We start from the raw sequence: 12366 nt of genomic DNA, 5'->3' as shown, positions 1-12366 counted from the left end.
GGCTTCGTACTCTAGTACTAATGCCTTAAACCTGGCCTGGTAGCAAATAGGCAGCCAATGCAGTTCCCTCAGCAAAGGAGTTACATGCTGAAAAGGGGAGCTCCTGACAACAGCCAAGCTGCTGCATTCTGCACTAGCTCCAGCTTCCAGATCAGCCTTAAGGGCAGCCCCACATAGAGCACATTGCTGTAATCCATTCTTGAGGTTACTAATGCCTATACCACTGTGGTCAAGCTATCCCTGCCCAGGAGTGACTTAGACTGAGGAGGAGCAGGTTCAAATGTTTCCCACCTCCCAGCTGAGCAGAGCAGAGCAAGCTGCTCCAGCTGGTCCAGGGACTACAGAAGCAGGCAAGCTCCCAGAGAGCGAGCGAACAGAGCGAGCGGACAGGAGTTTGCCCTTAAGGCTGAGGGAGCAAACAGGAGTTGGCCAGGGGAGGTCAAGGGGGAGGCCCCTAACATTTTTTTTAATTATTTTAATTTTTTATTTTAACTAACTTTTTTCCATTTATTTGTCTTGTAACACACACTTTCACACCAGTGGGACTCTGCTTTTAACCTCTACTGAGTAGAGGAGCAGGCACAGGCTAGTCTAGAACAATCACAAAGCTAGACACAAAAAGGGAAAAGAGGCTATGGAAGGACAAGACTCTCCAGTGGTGGTGACCTGCAAGGTGTGTGCAATGTTTGTTTTCTTGCCGGAGAACAACATGGCCTACACCTGCAACAAGTGCAAGTTGATCACGCTGCTGGAGGAAAAAGTAAGTGGACTGGAGCGGCGACTGTCAACCCTCCGGGGAATAAGAGAACACGAAGAGTTCTTGGACAGAATGGGGGAACTACAGCAGCAAAGGGCAGACCAGAAGCTTGAAGAGCAACAGCAAGATGAGGCAGTGGGAAATGCTGAGGTGAAGAAAAATGGAATAGAGGATACTCCTTGGAAAAGGGTGACAGTTAGGAGAAAAGAACTAGATGCCACTCTGCACCGGTGGAAGCAGTGGAGCTGTGGAACCGATTCCAGGTACTTGCAGATGAGACTGGAGGATAGCCTGCAGAGGAAGGATCACAGGGGAACCTACATGAGAATGAGCAAGAGGCTAAAGGTCAGTCAAACAGAGGCGATGAAACCCAGGCCTACAAGAAGAAGAAGAGAAGAGTGGTAGTAGTGGGAGACTCCTTGCTGCGTGGGGTTGAGACCCAAGTATGTCGCGAAGACCCATGGACTCGCCAGGTATGTTGTCTCCCGGGAGGACAGATTAGAGACATGACTGAAAGGTTGCCCGCACTCATAAAGCCCACTGACAGGTATCCCTTTCTTCTCATCCATGTGGGAACAAATGATACGGCCAAGCGGAGCTACGAAGAGATCACGTCAGACTTTGAAGCTTTGGGAAGGAAACTCAAGAACTTTGGGGCCCAGATAGTTTTCTCATCCATCCTTCCAGTAGTTAGAAGAGGGATAGAAAGGGAACAAAAAATACTCCGGGTGAATGACTGGCTACGAAGGTGGTGCCGACGAGAGAGATTTGGATTCTGGGACCACGGGCTATACTTCCTGGAAGATGGGCTGTTGGCTAGGGATGGGTTGCACCTCACAAAGGCTGGGAAGAATGTGTTTGGCCACAGCATGAAGAACTTCATCAGGAGGGCTTTAAACTGAATCCTACGGGGAAGGGAGATGTAATGTTGGGGGTAACGATGGACATAGGCGCATGCACTGCAATGGAGAGAACAGCTCTGATAGCACCCAATAATAGTCTTCAGACACATGTAGGAAGAAAGCCAGACTATGAAGCACATGGCCTTCGATGTCTATATACTAATGTCCAGAGTATGGGAAACAAACAGAACGAATTTGAACTCTTAATATGGGAGGGAAATTATGACTTGATAGCTGTAACTGAAACATGGTGGGTTGACTTCCATGACTGGAATACAGCAATTGAAGGATATAACTTGTTCAAAAAGAACAGGAGGAACAGAAAGAGAGGTGGAGTTGCACTATATGTTAAAAATACGTATCTCTGCACAGAAATACAGGAGGAGGAGCTTGGCAGCCCCATCGAGAGCATCTGGGTTAAAATAAATGGTGCAAAAAATACAAGGAACATGGTGGTCAGAGTCTACTACCGGCCACCCAATCAAGGAGAAGACAAGGATGAAACTTTTGAAAAGGAAATAGCCAATGTTTTAAGGAAGCATGATGTAGTAGTAATGGGGGACTTCAATTTCCCCGATATTTGTTGGGAGACAAATTCTGCAAAACATGTCCCCTCCAGGAAATTCCTGACTTGTGTGGCGGATAACTTCCTCCTACAGAAAGCAGAGGAAGGAACTAGAGGATCGGCTATCCTTGACTTGATCCTAACCAACAGAGATGACTTCGTGGATAAAGTAGCAGTTACAGGAACTCTGGGGGAAAGCGACCATGTTGTACTTGAGTTCTTGGTTCTAAGGGAAGCAAAATCCGAGTGTAGTCAAATGCATACCCTGGATTTTAGGAAAGCTGATTTTCATAAACTCAGAACAATGATCAGTAAGGTCCCATGGCAAGCAATGCTAGCGAGAAAAGGAGTCCAAGATGGGTGGGCGCTTTTAAAAAAGGAAATTCTCAAGGCACAATCACAAGCAATTCCAACAAGAAGAAAAGGTGGAAGACAACAGAAGAAGCCAATGTGGCTTCACAATAAGCTTAGGGATGACCTGAAAACAAAAAAGGACACATATAGGAAGTGGAAAGAAGGCCAAGTAACAAAGGACGAGTACAGGCAGATAGCACAGAATTGCAGGGATGGCGTCAGGAAGGCTAAAGCTGAGAATGAGCTGAGGTTAGCGAGGGATGTTAAAAACAACAAAAAGGCTTTCTTCAGCTACGTGCATAGCAAAAGACAGGAAAGAAATGGTGGTTCAGCTATTAAATAAGGATGGCAAAACGATAACAGATGACAAAGAAAAGGCAGAAGTGCTCCATTCCTACTTTGGCTCAGTCTTCTCCCAAAAGAGGGTCTATGAGCCCCCTGGCAAAGGCGAAGTACAGGCTGAAGGGGCAGGATTGCAGCTTGAGATCGACAGGCATATGGTCAAGGAACACCTCATTACTTTGAATGAGTTCAAATCTCCAGGGCCAGATGAACTGCATCCTAGAGTCATAAAGGAACTGGCAGAAGAACTCTCAGAACTGCTGTCTATTCTCTTTGAGAAATCATGGAGGACGGGGGAAGTGCCAGATGACTGGAGGAGGGCTAACGTTGTCCCTATCTTCAAAAAGGGTAAAAAGGAGGAACCTGGGAACTACAGACCAGTCAGTCTGACATCAATCCCAGGGAAAATTCTGGAGCAGATGATAAAGCAATCCATCTGGAAGCACCTTGAAAACAATGCAGTGATTACTCGAAGCCAACATGGATTTGTCAAAAACAAGTCCTACCAGACAAATCTGATCTCATTTTTTGATCAAGTAACCTCCCTTGTAGACCGTGGGAATGCTGTAGACATCATATACCTCGACTTCAGCAAAGCTTTCGACAAAGTGCCCCATGATATCCTGATGAGCAAACTAGCTCAAAGTGGCCTTCAAGACAAGGCTGGACAACCATTTGTCAGGGATGCTCTGACTTGGATTCCTGCATTGAGCAGGGGGTTGGACTCAATGGCCTTGTAGGCCCCTTCCAGCCCTACTATTCTATGATTCTATGATTCAAATCCCTGCATGGCCACAAAGCTTGCTAGGTGACCTGGAACTCGTCACTTCCTGTTTAAAAGAGGGGAGTGATGTACACTGTTCTAAGCTCCTTGGAGGAGGAGCAGGTTTTTCATAGAATCATAGAATAGTAGGGTTGGAAGGGGCCTACAAGGCCATCGAGTCCAACCCCCTGCTCAATGCAGGAATCCAAGTCAGAGCATCCCTGACAGATGGCTGTCCAGCCTCGTCTTGAATGCCTCCAGTGTGGGAGAGCCCACCACCTCCCTAGGTAATTGGTTCCATTGTCGTATTGCTCTAACAGTCAGGAAGTTTTTCCTGATGTTCAGCCGGAATCTGGCTTCCTGTAATTTGAGCCCATTATTCCATGTCCTGCACTCTGGGATGATCAAGAAGAGATCCTGGCCTTCTTCTTTTTAATACATATAATTATTTTAATACATTTTAATACATATAATCACAAGATAGAGTAAGTTTAGAACTTCAAAATGTTTGATGAATATTGATGTGAGGTCAAGTTCATTAGGCTAATTGAGTAAGTCAAGGCCGCATAAAGTTTATTCAACTGTTTTTGACTTTTTTCCCCCTGTGTTTGCTTTTCATTGCTCCTTATGCGTATGCCCTTATTTAGCAAATCCTTGCATCTGCCGGTAGATTGGACCCATGCCCTTTTGTGAATACCAACCAGCCTTGGATGCTTGCCTGGTGCCCACTTTTTAAGTAACAGTGGGTTATGTGTGTGGGGCAACTGTGGATACAAATTCTCCTGATTGTTTCCTCTCCTTTCAGATGTATCAGAACAAAATGTCCAAGCCTGCGGCCCATCTTCCTCTGCTTCCCATGCTATGGATGGAAGGCTGTGAGCGAGTTCATTATCGTGTGATAAATCAGCCAATAAACTGGCATTCATTGTGCTGCGGAAGTGTTTGGGCAGCTCCTGTTCCTTAGTGACAGCTGCATGGCACAGAACATTGCAATTATCAAGTCAAAGAGAGAGATTCAGAGAGAGGGAGAATGAGAATGCACACTTCGATGAATTGCAAGGGCGATGTTTGTCTAGCTCTCAGGCCTAAATCATATTAGAGAGCCAGCCTAATTGTCCTGTGTGCGGAGATTCAGGTAGATCCCCACCACCAAGTCACATGACCAAACAGTAGGCTCCAACTCGTGGTGAATCCAGTGAGCATTTCTTTTCACCACAAGGTCCGGCTTCAGTGGCTGTCAGTTGCCCTCAGTGGCCAGGTAAATATTGGCCATCTACAGCACTGCATGTTTACTTTGGAGGGGTCATAGCTGAGTAGAGCACATGCAGAAGGACCCGTGGTCAGTCCCTAGCTTTTCTAGCTAAAAGATCTCAAGTAGCAGGCACAGTGGGTCCCTTGCCAGAGCATTGGGAAGCTGCTGTTGGTAGACAATAGCAGGCTACATAGATGGATATATAAGCACAGGTTCAGATGTTCATAGAAGCGTTTTCTGAAATATATGCCTTTTTTGTACACACCGTTTCAGACGTACACATTTGTGACAGACATTTTTCCAGATGTACGTGTGTGTGCGGGTACGGGTGAACTGCATCTCAAACATCGGTAAAGGATGGATTTTGACATCCAACTGCTGCATCTATCAAATACCAGTAGTGGAGCTCTGCTGTATCTTTCTGTTGCACAAGCAGTTTCCCAACCGGTTGCACAATGGGTTGCACAAGAGTTATGCACAACGGGGTTCACAGGCATAATGCACAACCGCTCGTGCAACCGTGCTGCACAAATGTAACTTTAGTTGGATTCTTCTCTTGATCATAGTTCAGAACCTACCTTCTGCTAGCACACCATTTGTGCTAAGGGAATGACACAGTTAGATGCTGCCCTCTGGTTCCTGTTCTGGTTGAATCTGGGAAATTCATACTGAAATGCAAACCAAACAAATTCCTTACTCATACCTACTCTCCAGTAAGTTGGAGTGCATGGAACTACAACTACGGTTTTCCTTTTTCCCTATATTAAGGCCCTTTTGTTTACAAGTGGGATATTGGCATTTTATAGCAATCTATGCAAGAGTTAAGTGTGGTATAAGGAAAGCAAATAAACTTTCCTTCACTGCTATATCCTTTCCTCCCCTTTACGTTCACGTCATCTCAAGCAATTGCAAAACAAATACAGATGCTTGGTATAGTTAGTTGCAAACATAGTAGCCAAGCCATGTGTCTGGTCCAGTATATTAAGCACTACATCTTTTTTTATATCTGTTTATTTAACAAAAGGGGAGAGAGAGAGAGCACATGCAGGGGTGGGAGGGAAACAGACTTCAAAGAAAATGCTGAAGGATCCAAGATTTTAGTCTATCAGCTGCAAGTTCTTTGGCAGAAAACAGTTGCACAAGCTCTGTTGGCAATACTGCTCCATCTTGTCATATTTCCCCTCTCCCCTTTTTACCTCAGAGCAAAAGTGTAAATCATTTACGCTAGAATGAAATATCTTCTTTATCCTGGTTGTTGAATGAAACAGACGGAGTAAGTGACAGTGTAATTTAAGAGGGGCAAGTGATGGGAGCCACAGAGTAGGTTGGATTTAATTAAAAGAGAACGTACTTTCTCTTCCTGGTTTATGTGAATTTTTTCCCTCTCCTTCCAGAAATTTTCTTTGCAATGTAATAAAGAGAAGCAGCTGTTGAAGACATAAAAAACGGAAGTGGCAAGAGATACATGGCCTGTTTTCTTCCTTTTAATTTATTTCTTGAAGCAGTGTCTTGTTCAGGATCGTTTTCTGCACAGCGCCCTCAGCCTTGAGAATCAGACATATTCCAGGATGACTGATGACCTTGGTCCTGTCAAAAATGAATGCTTTCTTTCCTCAAAGCCTTTTAAAGCCACACCATGCACCCTTTTTCACAACAATTTTAGCACCCCAGTTCTGTAGTTTCCTCTCCAACTACTATTAAAATAAGAACCTAAGTATCAATAATGTATTTCAGCATAAAGCAGTTATCTAGAGTTGGTCGACCTGGATGAAAGCCAGCATGTTCTGGGACAAGCAAAGCATGATCTTCCACCTAATCCTCTAGTTTTTGTAGAAAAGATCTGGCATAAATCTTCCCTGGAACATCGAATAGACTAATTGGCTTATAATTTGCTGGATCATTCCTAGACCCCTTTTTATAAATTGGAACCACAGTAGCCAATGACCAACTCGGAGGCAAAATCCCTGTGATGTTAGTTGAGGAAAATATGCAAATATTGGGGCCCACCAGTCAGGGAATGTGGTAAAGAGGGCTGGTAGAAGACCATCTTCTCCAGGAGCTTTACCATTTTTTTGTTTTAAGATTAATGACTTGGCCCTGTCTGTTGAAATATTCTCCCAGCAATGTTCAGTTACATTCAATAGAAACCCCAAAAGAAGAACTAGGAAGGTTAGGCTCATTAAATCCCCCCCCCCAAATGGCTGTCCCATTTGTTCTTAACAATACTTCCTTCTAGAATGGGAGCCAATCTATTTTCCATCCTTGTGAGTATATCCCAGAATTTACTTGGGTTCTTTTGCAAATAAGATCATAAGAAGAGCCCTGCTGGATCAGACCAAAGGCCATCCTAGTCCAGCATCCTCTTTCCCAATGTGGCCAACCAGCTGCCTGTGGGAAGCCCACAAGCAGGACATGCACACAAGAGCACACCTCCCACTGCTGTTCCACAGCAATTGGTATTCAGAGACATGCTGACTCTCATCCTGGAGGTAGCATACAGTCATCATAACTAGTTGCCATTAGGGATGTATGGACTGTGTGAAATCCGTTTTATATGTTTTTTGCGGATTGTCAGGTGCCTTCTGTTGCATCGTCCGCTCACAGACGGATGCGAATTTTCCCCTATTCCATTCAACTTTTCCTCAGCAGAAACGTGCGTATTTTCCTACAAATAAATAGGCATACATTTCGGGAAAGTTAAAAAAAAATCTGAAAGTCCACAGACTCCGTGCAGCCTGAGGGGGTCACTCCACAGTGGATTCCACAGTTCAGATTCTTAGAAATCCAAGCTCTTTTTAGTCCGTCTCGAATTTCTCCGGCATCCCTAGTTCCCATGATAGCTGTATCCTCTTTGAATTTGTCTAATTCCCTTTTGAAGTCCATCTAAGTTGGTGACCATCACCATACCTTGTGGTAATTGCAGATAAATTCAGTACTTGCAAGTCATTACAACTTGTTTCACATCAACAGATGTTAGCCCCGTTAGGGGTTGTTGGGCTTTATTTGGTAAGGATTGTAGTAGCCTGGCCACACTACAAACTTTTATTGGTCTTATTCCAGTTTAGCTATCATGGCTTCCACCAAAGAATCCTGGTAATAATTTGGTGACATTTTTTTTTTTTATTTTACTGTTGTCTTAATGCATTTGTTAAGGTTTTCTATTTGAATTAGTTCATTATGTGTTACTATGCCATTCTTTGCTCTGTTTTGACTTGGTCTTTTTCATTTTGGGGGGAATATTATAGAGGTCATTTTGATGTCATTTGTTATTTTTATAGTTCTTATTAGCCACTTTGATTTCTTTTTGAAGATAAGATGAGTAAAATCTATTAAATCAAATAAATAATAGATACAGACAGACACACATATACTGGCTTCACACAACACGCTAACTCTCACTCAGTGGTTGAGTGTGGGTTGTTTTTGAACCATGGTTTGTTTGCTGAACTGTAGGGTTAGCATGTTAAGTAGCGTGAACCCAGGGCACTTTCTGCAGGGTGGCTTGTTAACCATGCAGTGTGGCTTATTTTTCTTGAACAAGCCACCTTGAGAACCCATGGTTTGTTGTTGGGTTGTTCAGGTTGGTTAACAAGCCACACTGCATTGTTAACAAGCCACCCTGTAGAAAATGCCCTGGGTTCAGAAAACATGTTAACCCACAGTTCAACAAACAACCCATCATTCAACAACAACCCACACTCAAGCATGCACCAATGAGGGTACTGTTGCACACCTGAGCCTAGAGGTATTTGCAGTGGTCTAGTGCAAAGGTACAGGACCTCATGGATTCCCTTGAAGGCCACACCCCTTCCTGTGGCCCAAAACCCAATCCTCTGCAAAGAAAGGGAATGGTTCTCCCATCTACTGAAAGCTGGGTGATTTCCTGGCTTTTGTGCAGTTTTTTCCCCATTCTAAAAGGTTGAAACACCTAATACATTGTTACTGCCAATAAGAGCTTTAAGCTAAAATATGCTGGCATTTTATGCCTGCCCCTAGGGATGTACGAAAGTCACTTACCTTGAACGAAATTTGATTCGCGGTGGGGGGGAGGCGCTTCGTCCCTCCCCCCCGAAATTCTGGCCAGGGGGGAGGCGCTCCGTCCCTCCCCCCCGAAATTCTGGCCGGGGGGGAGGCGCTTCATCCCTCCATCCCCGAATCCTGGCCGGCCAGGCCGCAAATGGCGGCGGCCGTAGCCGCTGCCATTTGCGTCCCTGCAGTCAGCCATGATAGGCTACGTAAAAGTTTACGTAGCCTATCACGGCTGAGTAAAACAAAAAACAAAAAACTGCGCGTACGCAAATGGCGACGCCCATGGGCGCCGCCATTTGTATTCCTTCTTTTGGCACGTCTAGTCTACGTAAACATTTACGTAGACTACGGCGAAAATAAGGGGAACGCAAATAGCGTAGACGCTACGCTATTTGTGTTCCCCTTATTTTCGCCGTAGTCTACGTAAATGTTTACGTAGACTAGACGTGCCAAAAGAAGGAACGCAAATGGCGGCGCCCATGGGCGCCGCCATTTGCGTACGCGCGGTTTTGTTTGTTTGTTTTTTACTCAGCCGTGATAGGCTACGTAAACATTTACGTAGCCTATCACGGTATTTTTTAAAAATCTAGCCATGATAGGCTACATAAATCTTTACGTAGCCTATCACTTTTTTTGGTTTTTTTACTGGAAATGGTGGCGGCGGCAGCCGGTCGGAAGACCGGCCGCCGAACCACTGCCGAACCGGAGCTGCCGCCGCCAGGAAGATTCGCCCAAGGTAAGTCCCGTCCCGGGGGGGGCGGGGGGGCAGACTGTTTCGCCACCAATTTCGGGGGGCCGAATGTGCTGGCATTCGGCCTCCCCGAGATTCGTGGCGAAATTCTCTGACATCCCTACCTGCCCCTTTTGCCTTTGGCCGCACCCACTACTGAGATGCGGCCCCAGAGAGCTTCTCTGCAATGGAATTCGGCCCTTGGATTGAAAGAGGTTCTGCACCCTGGTCTAGGACAATCTGTAGATGTCATCAAACACAGTTTAGCAGTGAGATAAGATAACTGCCTGGAATGACTGTGGAATCTTGTCTTGCTCTACAGTAATTTCTGCTGAAAGGTTGGTCAGGCGTATTTCAGACTCAGCAGGTGTCGACGACGTTGTGTCCTCCAGATGTTTTGGATGTTATGATGGATAATTCTCATCAGCCCCAGTCAGCATGCCCAATGGTCAGGAATTCTGGGAATTGCACTCCAAATCCTCTGGAGGGCACCAGGTTACCTAGTCATGTGTCAGAGATTCTTTAAATGTAGGATATTCTGTCTCAAACCAGGAGGTTGGCCACAGTGTCCCATTGCTTCTATTCCAACTCTGTGATCCTTCATACTTTACCTTTTTCCCTCTTACTCTCCTCCAAGTGCTATGCAGTTGGTAGCAGGATTAAAACCAGCTAAGGTTTTCAGCTACTAAAGTGAACATAGCTTGGTTTGTTCACTTAGTTCGTACATTCCTTTTTCCTACTCTGGATCTGTCTTGCCTTTTTCCAGTGTTAGACTATGTATATCTATATATGAGCTATCTATATTTCCGTTCACACATGTTTTGCAGAGCAGCTTTTGGCTGTTCTTGAAGAGTTATGACTCTTTGTTTTTTATTTAAAAAAAGAAAGATTAACAGATGACTTTGTTTTTATTTGTTTTGCTTGTAAGCAGTATGTGTGGTACATAGGTCTTGGCCCTTAACGACAGCTCTGTGCCTTAAACAGCTGAATGGCAGAGCATCATTCATTTTGTAAGACCTTTTCCACCACTCCATCTCTGTGGGAGGCAAAAGCATTATCAGCCCCATTTTTCAATGCCGCAGAACTAATAGAAACACAGGAGCTGTTTGGGGACAGGAATGGTCATGTCTAGGGGCCACTTACGAATCGCCAGAAAAGAGGAAATGTATCACTATAAAAGAGGACAGTGATTTGCTTAAAATGTGCATATGCAAATTTTATGTCTAGATGCAAATTTAGAAATAATAATTTAGATAGAAGTACAGCACATCTCACAATAGTGTTGAAGACTCTGACCAGGTGACCTGTGTGCCTGCCTGTTCAGTCTGTTGTCCAGGTGCTTTGTGTTGATGAGCAACAGTTCCTATGGTTCTTTCTCTTTAAACTGGAATTGGAGAGGACCACCCTTCAAATAGAGGACTGCCCTCCGTAAAAGAGGACGATTGCCCACCCTCTACATGCCAGGTTTTTATATGGATGCACTTTTGTTGCCCTCCCTCCAAGAAATGCATTGCTAATCCTCACTTTATCTCAATTTCACAGTTGTTCAGCACATCAAACGACACAACATTGTTCTCAAAAGGGAGCTGGGAGAAGGAGCCTTTGGGAAAGTCTTCTTGGCTGAATGTTATAACTTGTGTCCTGAGCAGGACAAGATCTTGGTTGCGGTGAAGGTAAAGGCAACACGTTTCTACTACTATTAATGTAATGGTTGCGATATGTTGCCATGGAATTGTTTTCAGTTGTAAAGATTTCTGTAGAAGGTAGGACCACCAACAGTGAAACTTGCAAAGCTTAATGGGAAATCTGAAGATTTCTCTCCAAATATGAAGAGTCAGGGCTACTGCTTACCTGAAAGTCACAACCCTTTGAAATGGAAGCTGTTCTTCACAATATCAAATTCTAGTTATATTTATTCAGGAAAAGGCACTCTGCACATGACCAACAGAGTCTCTCTTGTTTCACGTATTCCAGGGCAGAGCCCTGGTACTGCAAATACACTCCATGGTTGAGCCCTGGTGTTCAAATGCACCTTACTTCCACTGAATGGTTTCTTGAAGGTTGTCACCCCCTCACCATATATTTTATTTATTTATTTACTAAACTGATATAGCCACTCCAGAATACAAGCTCACTGAGCAGCTCACATAACAAAATACAACAATTAAAATGCAATAGAAAACTATAAAAGCTACTTAAAACTAAAAACAAAATTAAAAGAAGATGTTAAAACTGAGGGCCAAGACCATAAGACATGAGTTATTTAGAAGTATTTAAAAGGCCTAAGTCAACAAAACGGTCTTCACCTGGCACCAAAAAACACACAAAGATGATGCCAGGCAAATGTCTCTCTCTCTCTCTCACATGCGCGTGCACATATTGGATTGTATCCAGCGGTGTCCTTCCTCCAGCAGGAGGAAACAGCTGGCAGAACAGATTTCCGCCTCCCCGCTGCAAGGAGGAAGAGGATGGGACAGATTTGCGGCATGCAGGGGGGCTGCAAGGAGGAAGAGGATGGGGAAGTCCCATCTTGTGAGCAGAAGTCCCACTGTGCAAGCAGATGTCCATTCACACAAGGGCTGGATACAACCAAAATTCTCTGTGTCTCATGCGTATGCAGAACTTCCCCACACTCAACCTTTCTCTGTTTCCTCCACATTCCTTCAGTGTTA

General features: G+C 44.6%; 1 protein-coding gene across 1 annotated transcript in view; it reads left to right on the top strand.

Annotated features, from left to right (window-relative positions):
* Positions 1–12366, top strand: part of NTRK2 (neurotrophic receptor tyrosine kinase 2) — a 252017-nt gene that overhangs the window by 193292 nt on the left and 46359 nt on the right. The window contains exon 15 of the mRNA XM_084834187.1: positions 11237–11367. Coding sequence (XP_084690313.1) covers positions 11237–11367 — 131 coding nt within the window. The remainder of the gene's footprint in view (positions 1–11236; positions 11368–12366) is intronic.

Source organism: Heloderma suspectum, chromosome 2, assembly GCF_057233095.1.
Source record: "Heloderma suspectum isolate Gila_16-S chromosome 2, 16-S_ref, whole genome shotgun sequence".
Classification (NCBI taxonomy): domain Eukaryota; kingdom Metazoa; phylum Chordata; class Lepidosauria; order Squamata; family Helodermatidae; genus Heloderma; species Heloderma suspectum.
The sequence above is the reverse complement of the archived record's forward strand: the minus strand, read 5'-3'. Positions and strand labels throughout refer to the sequence as shown.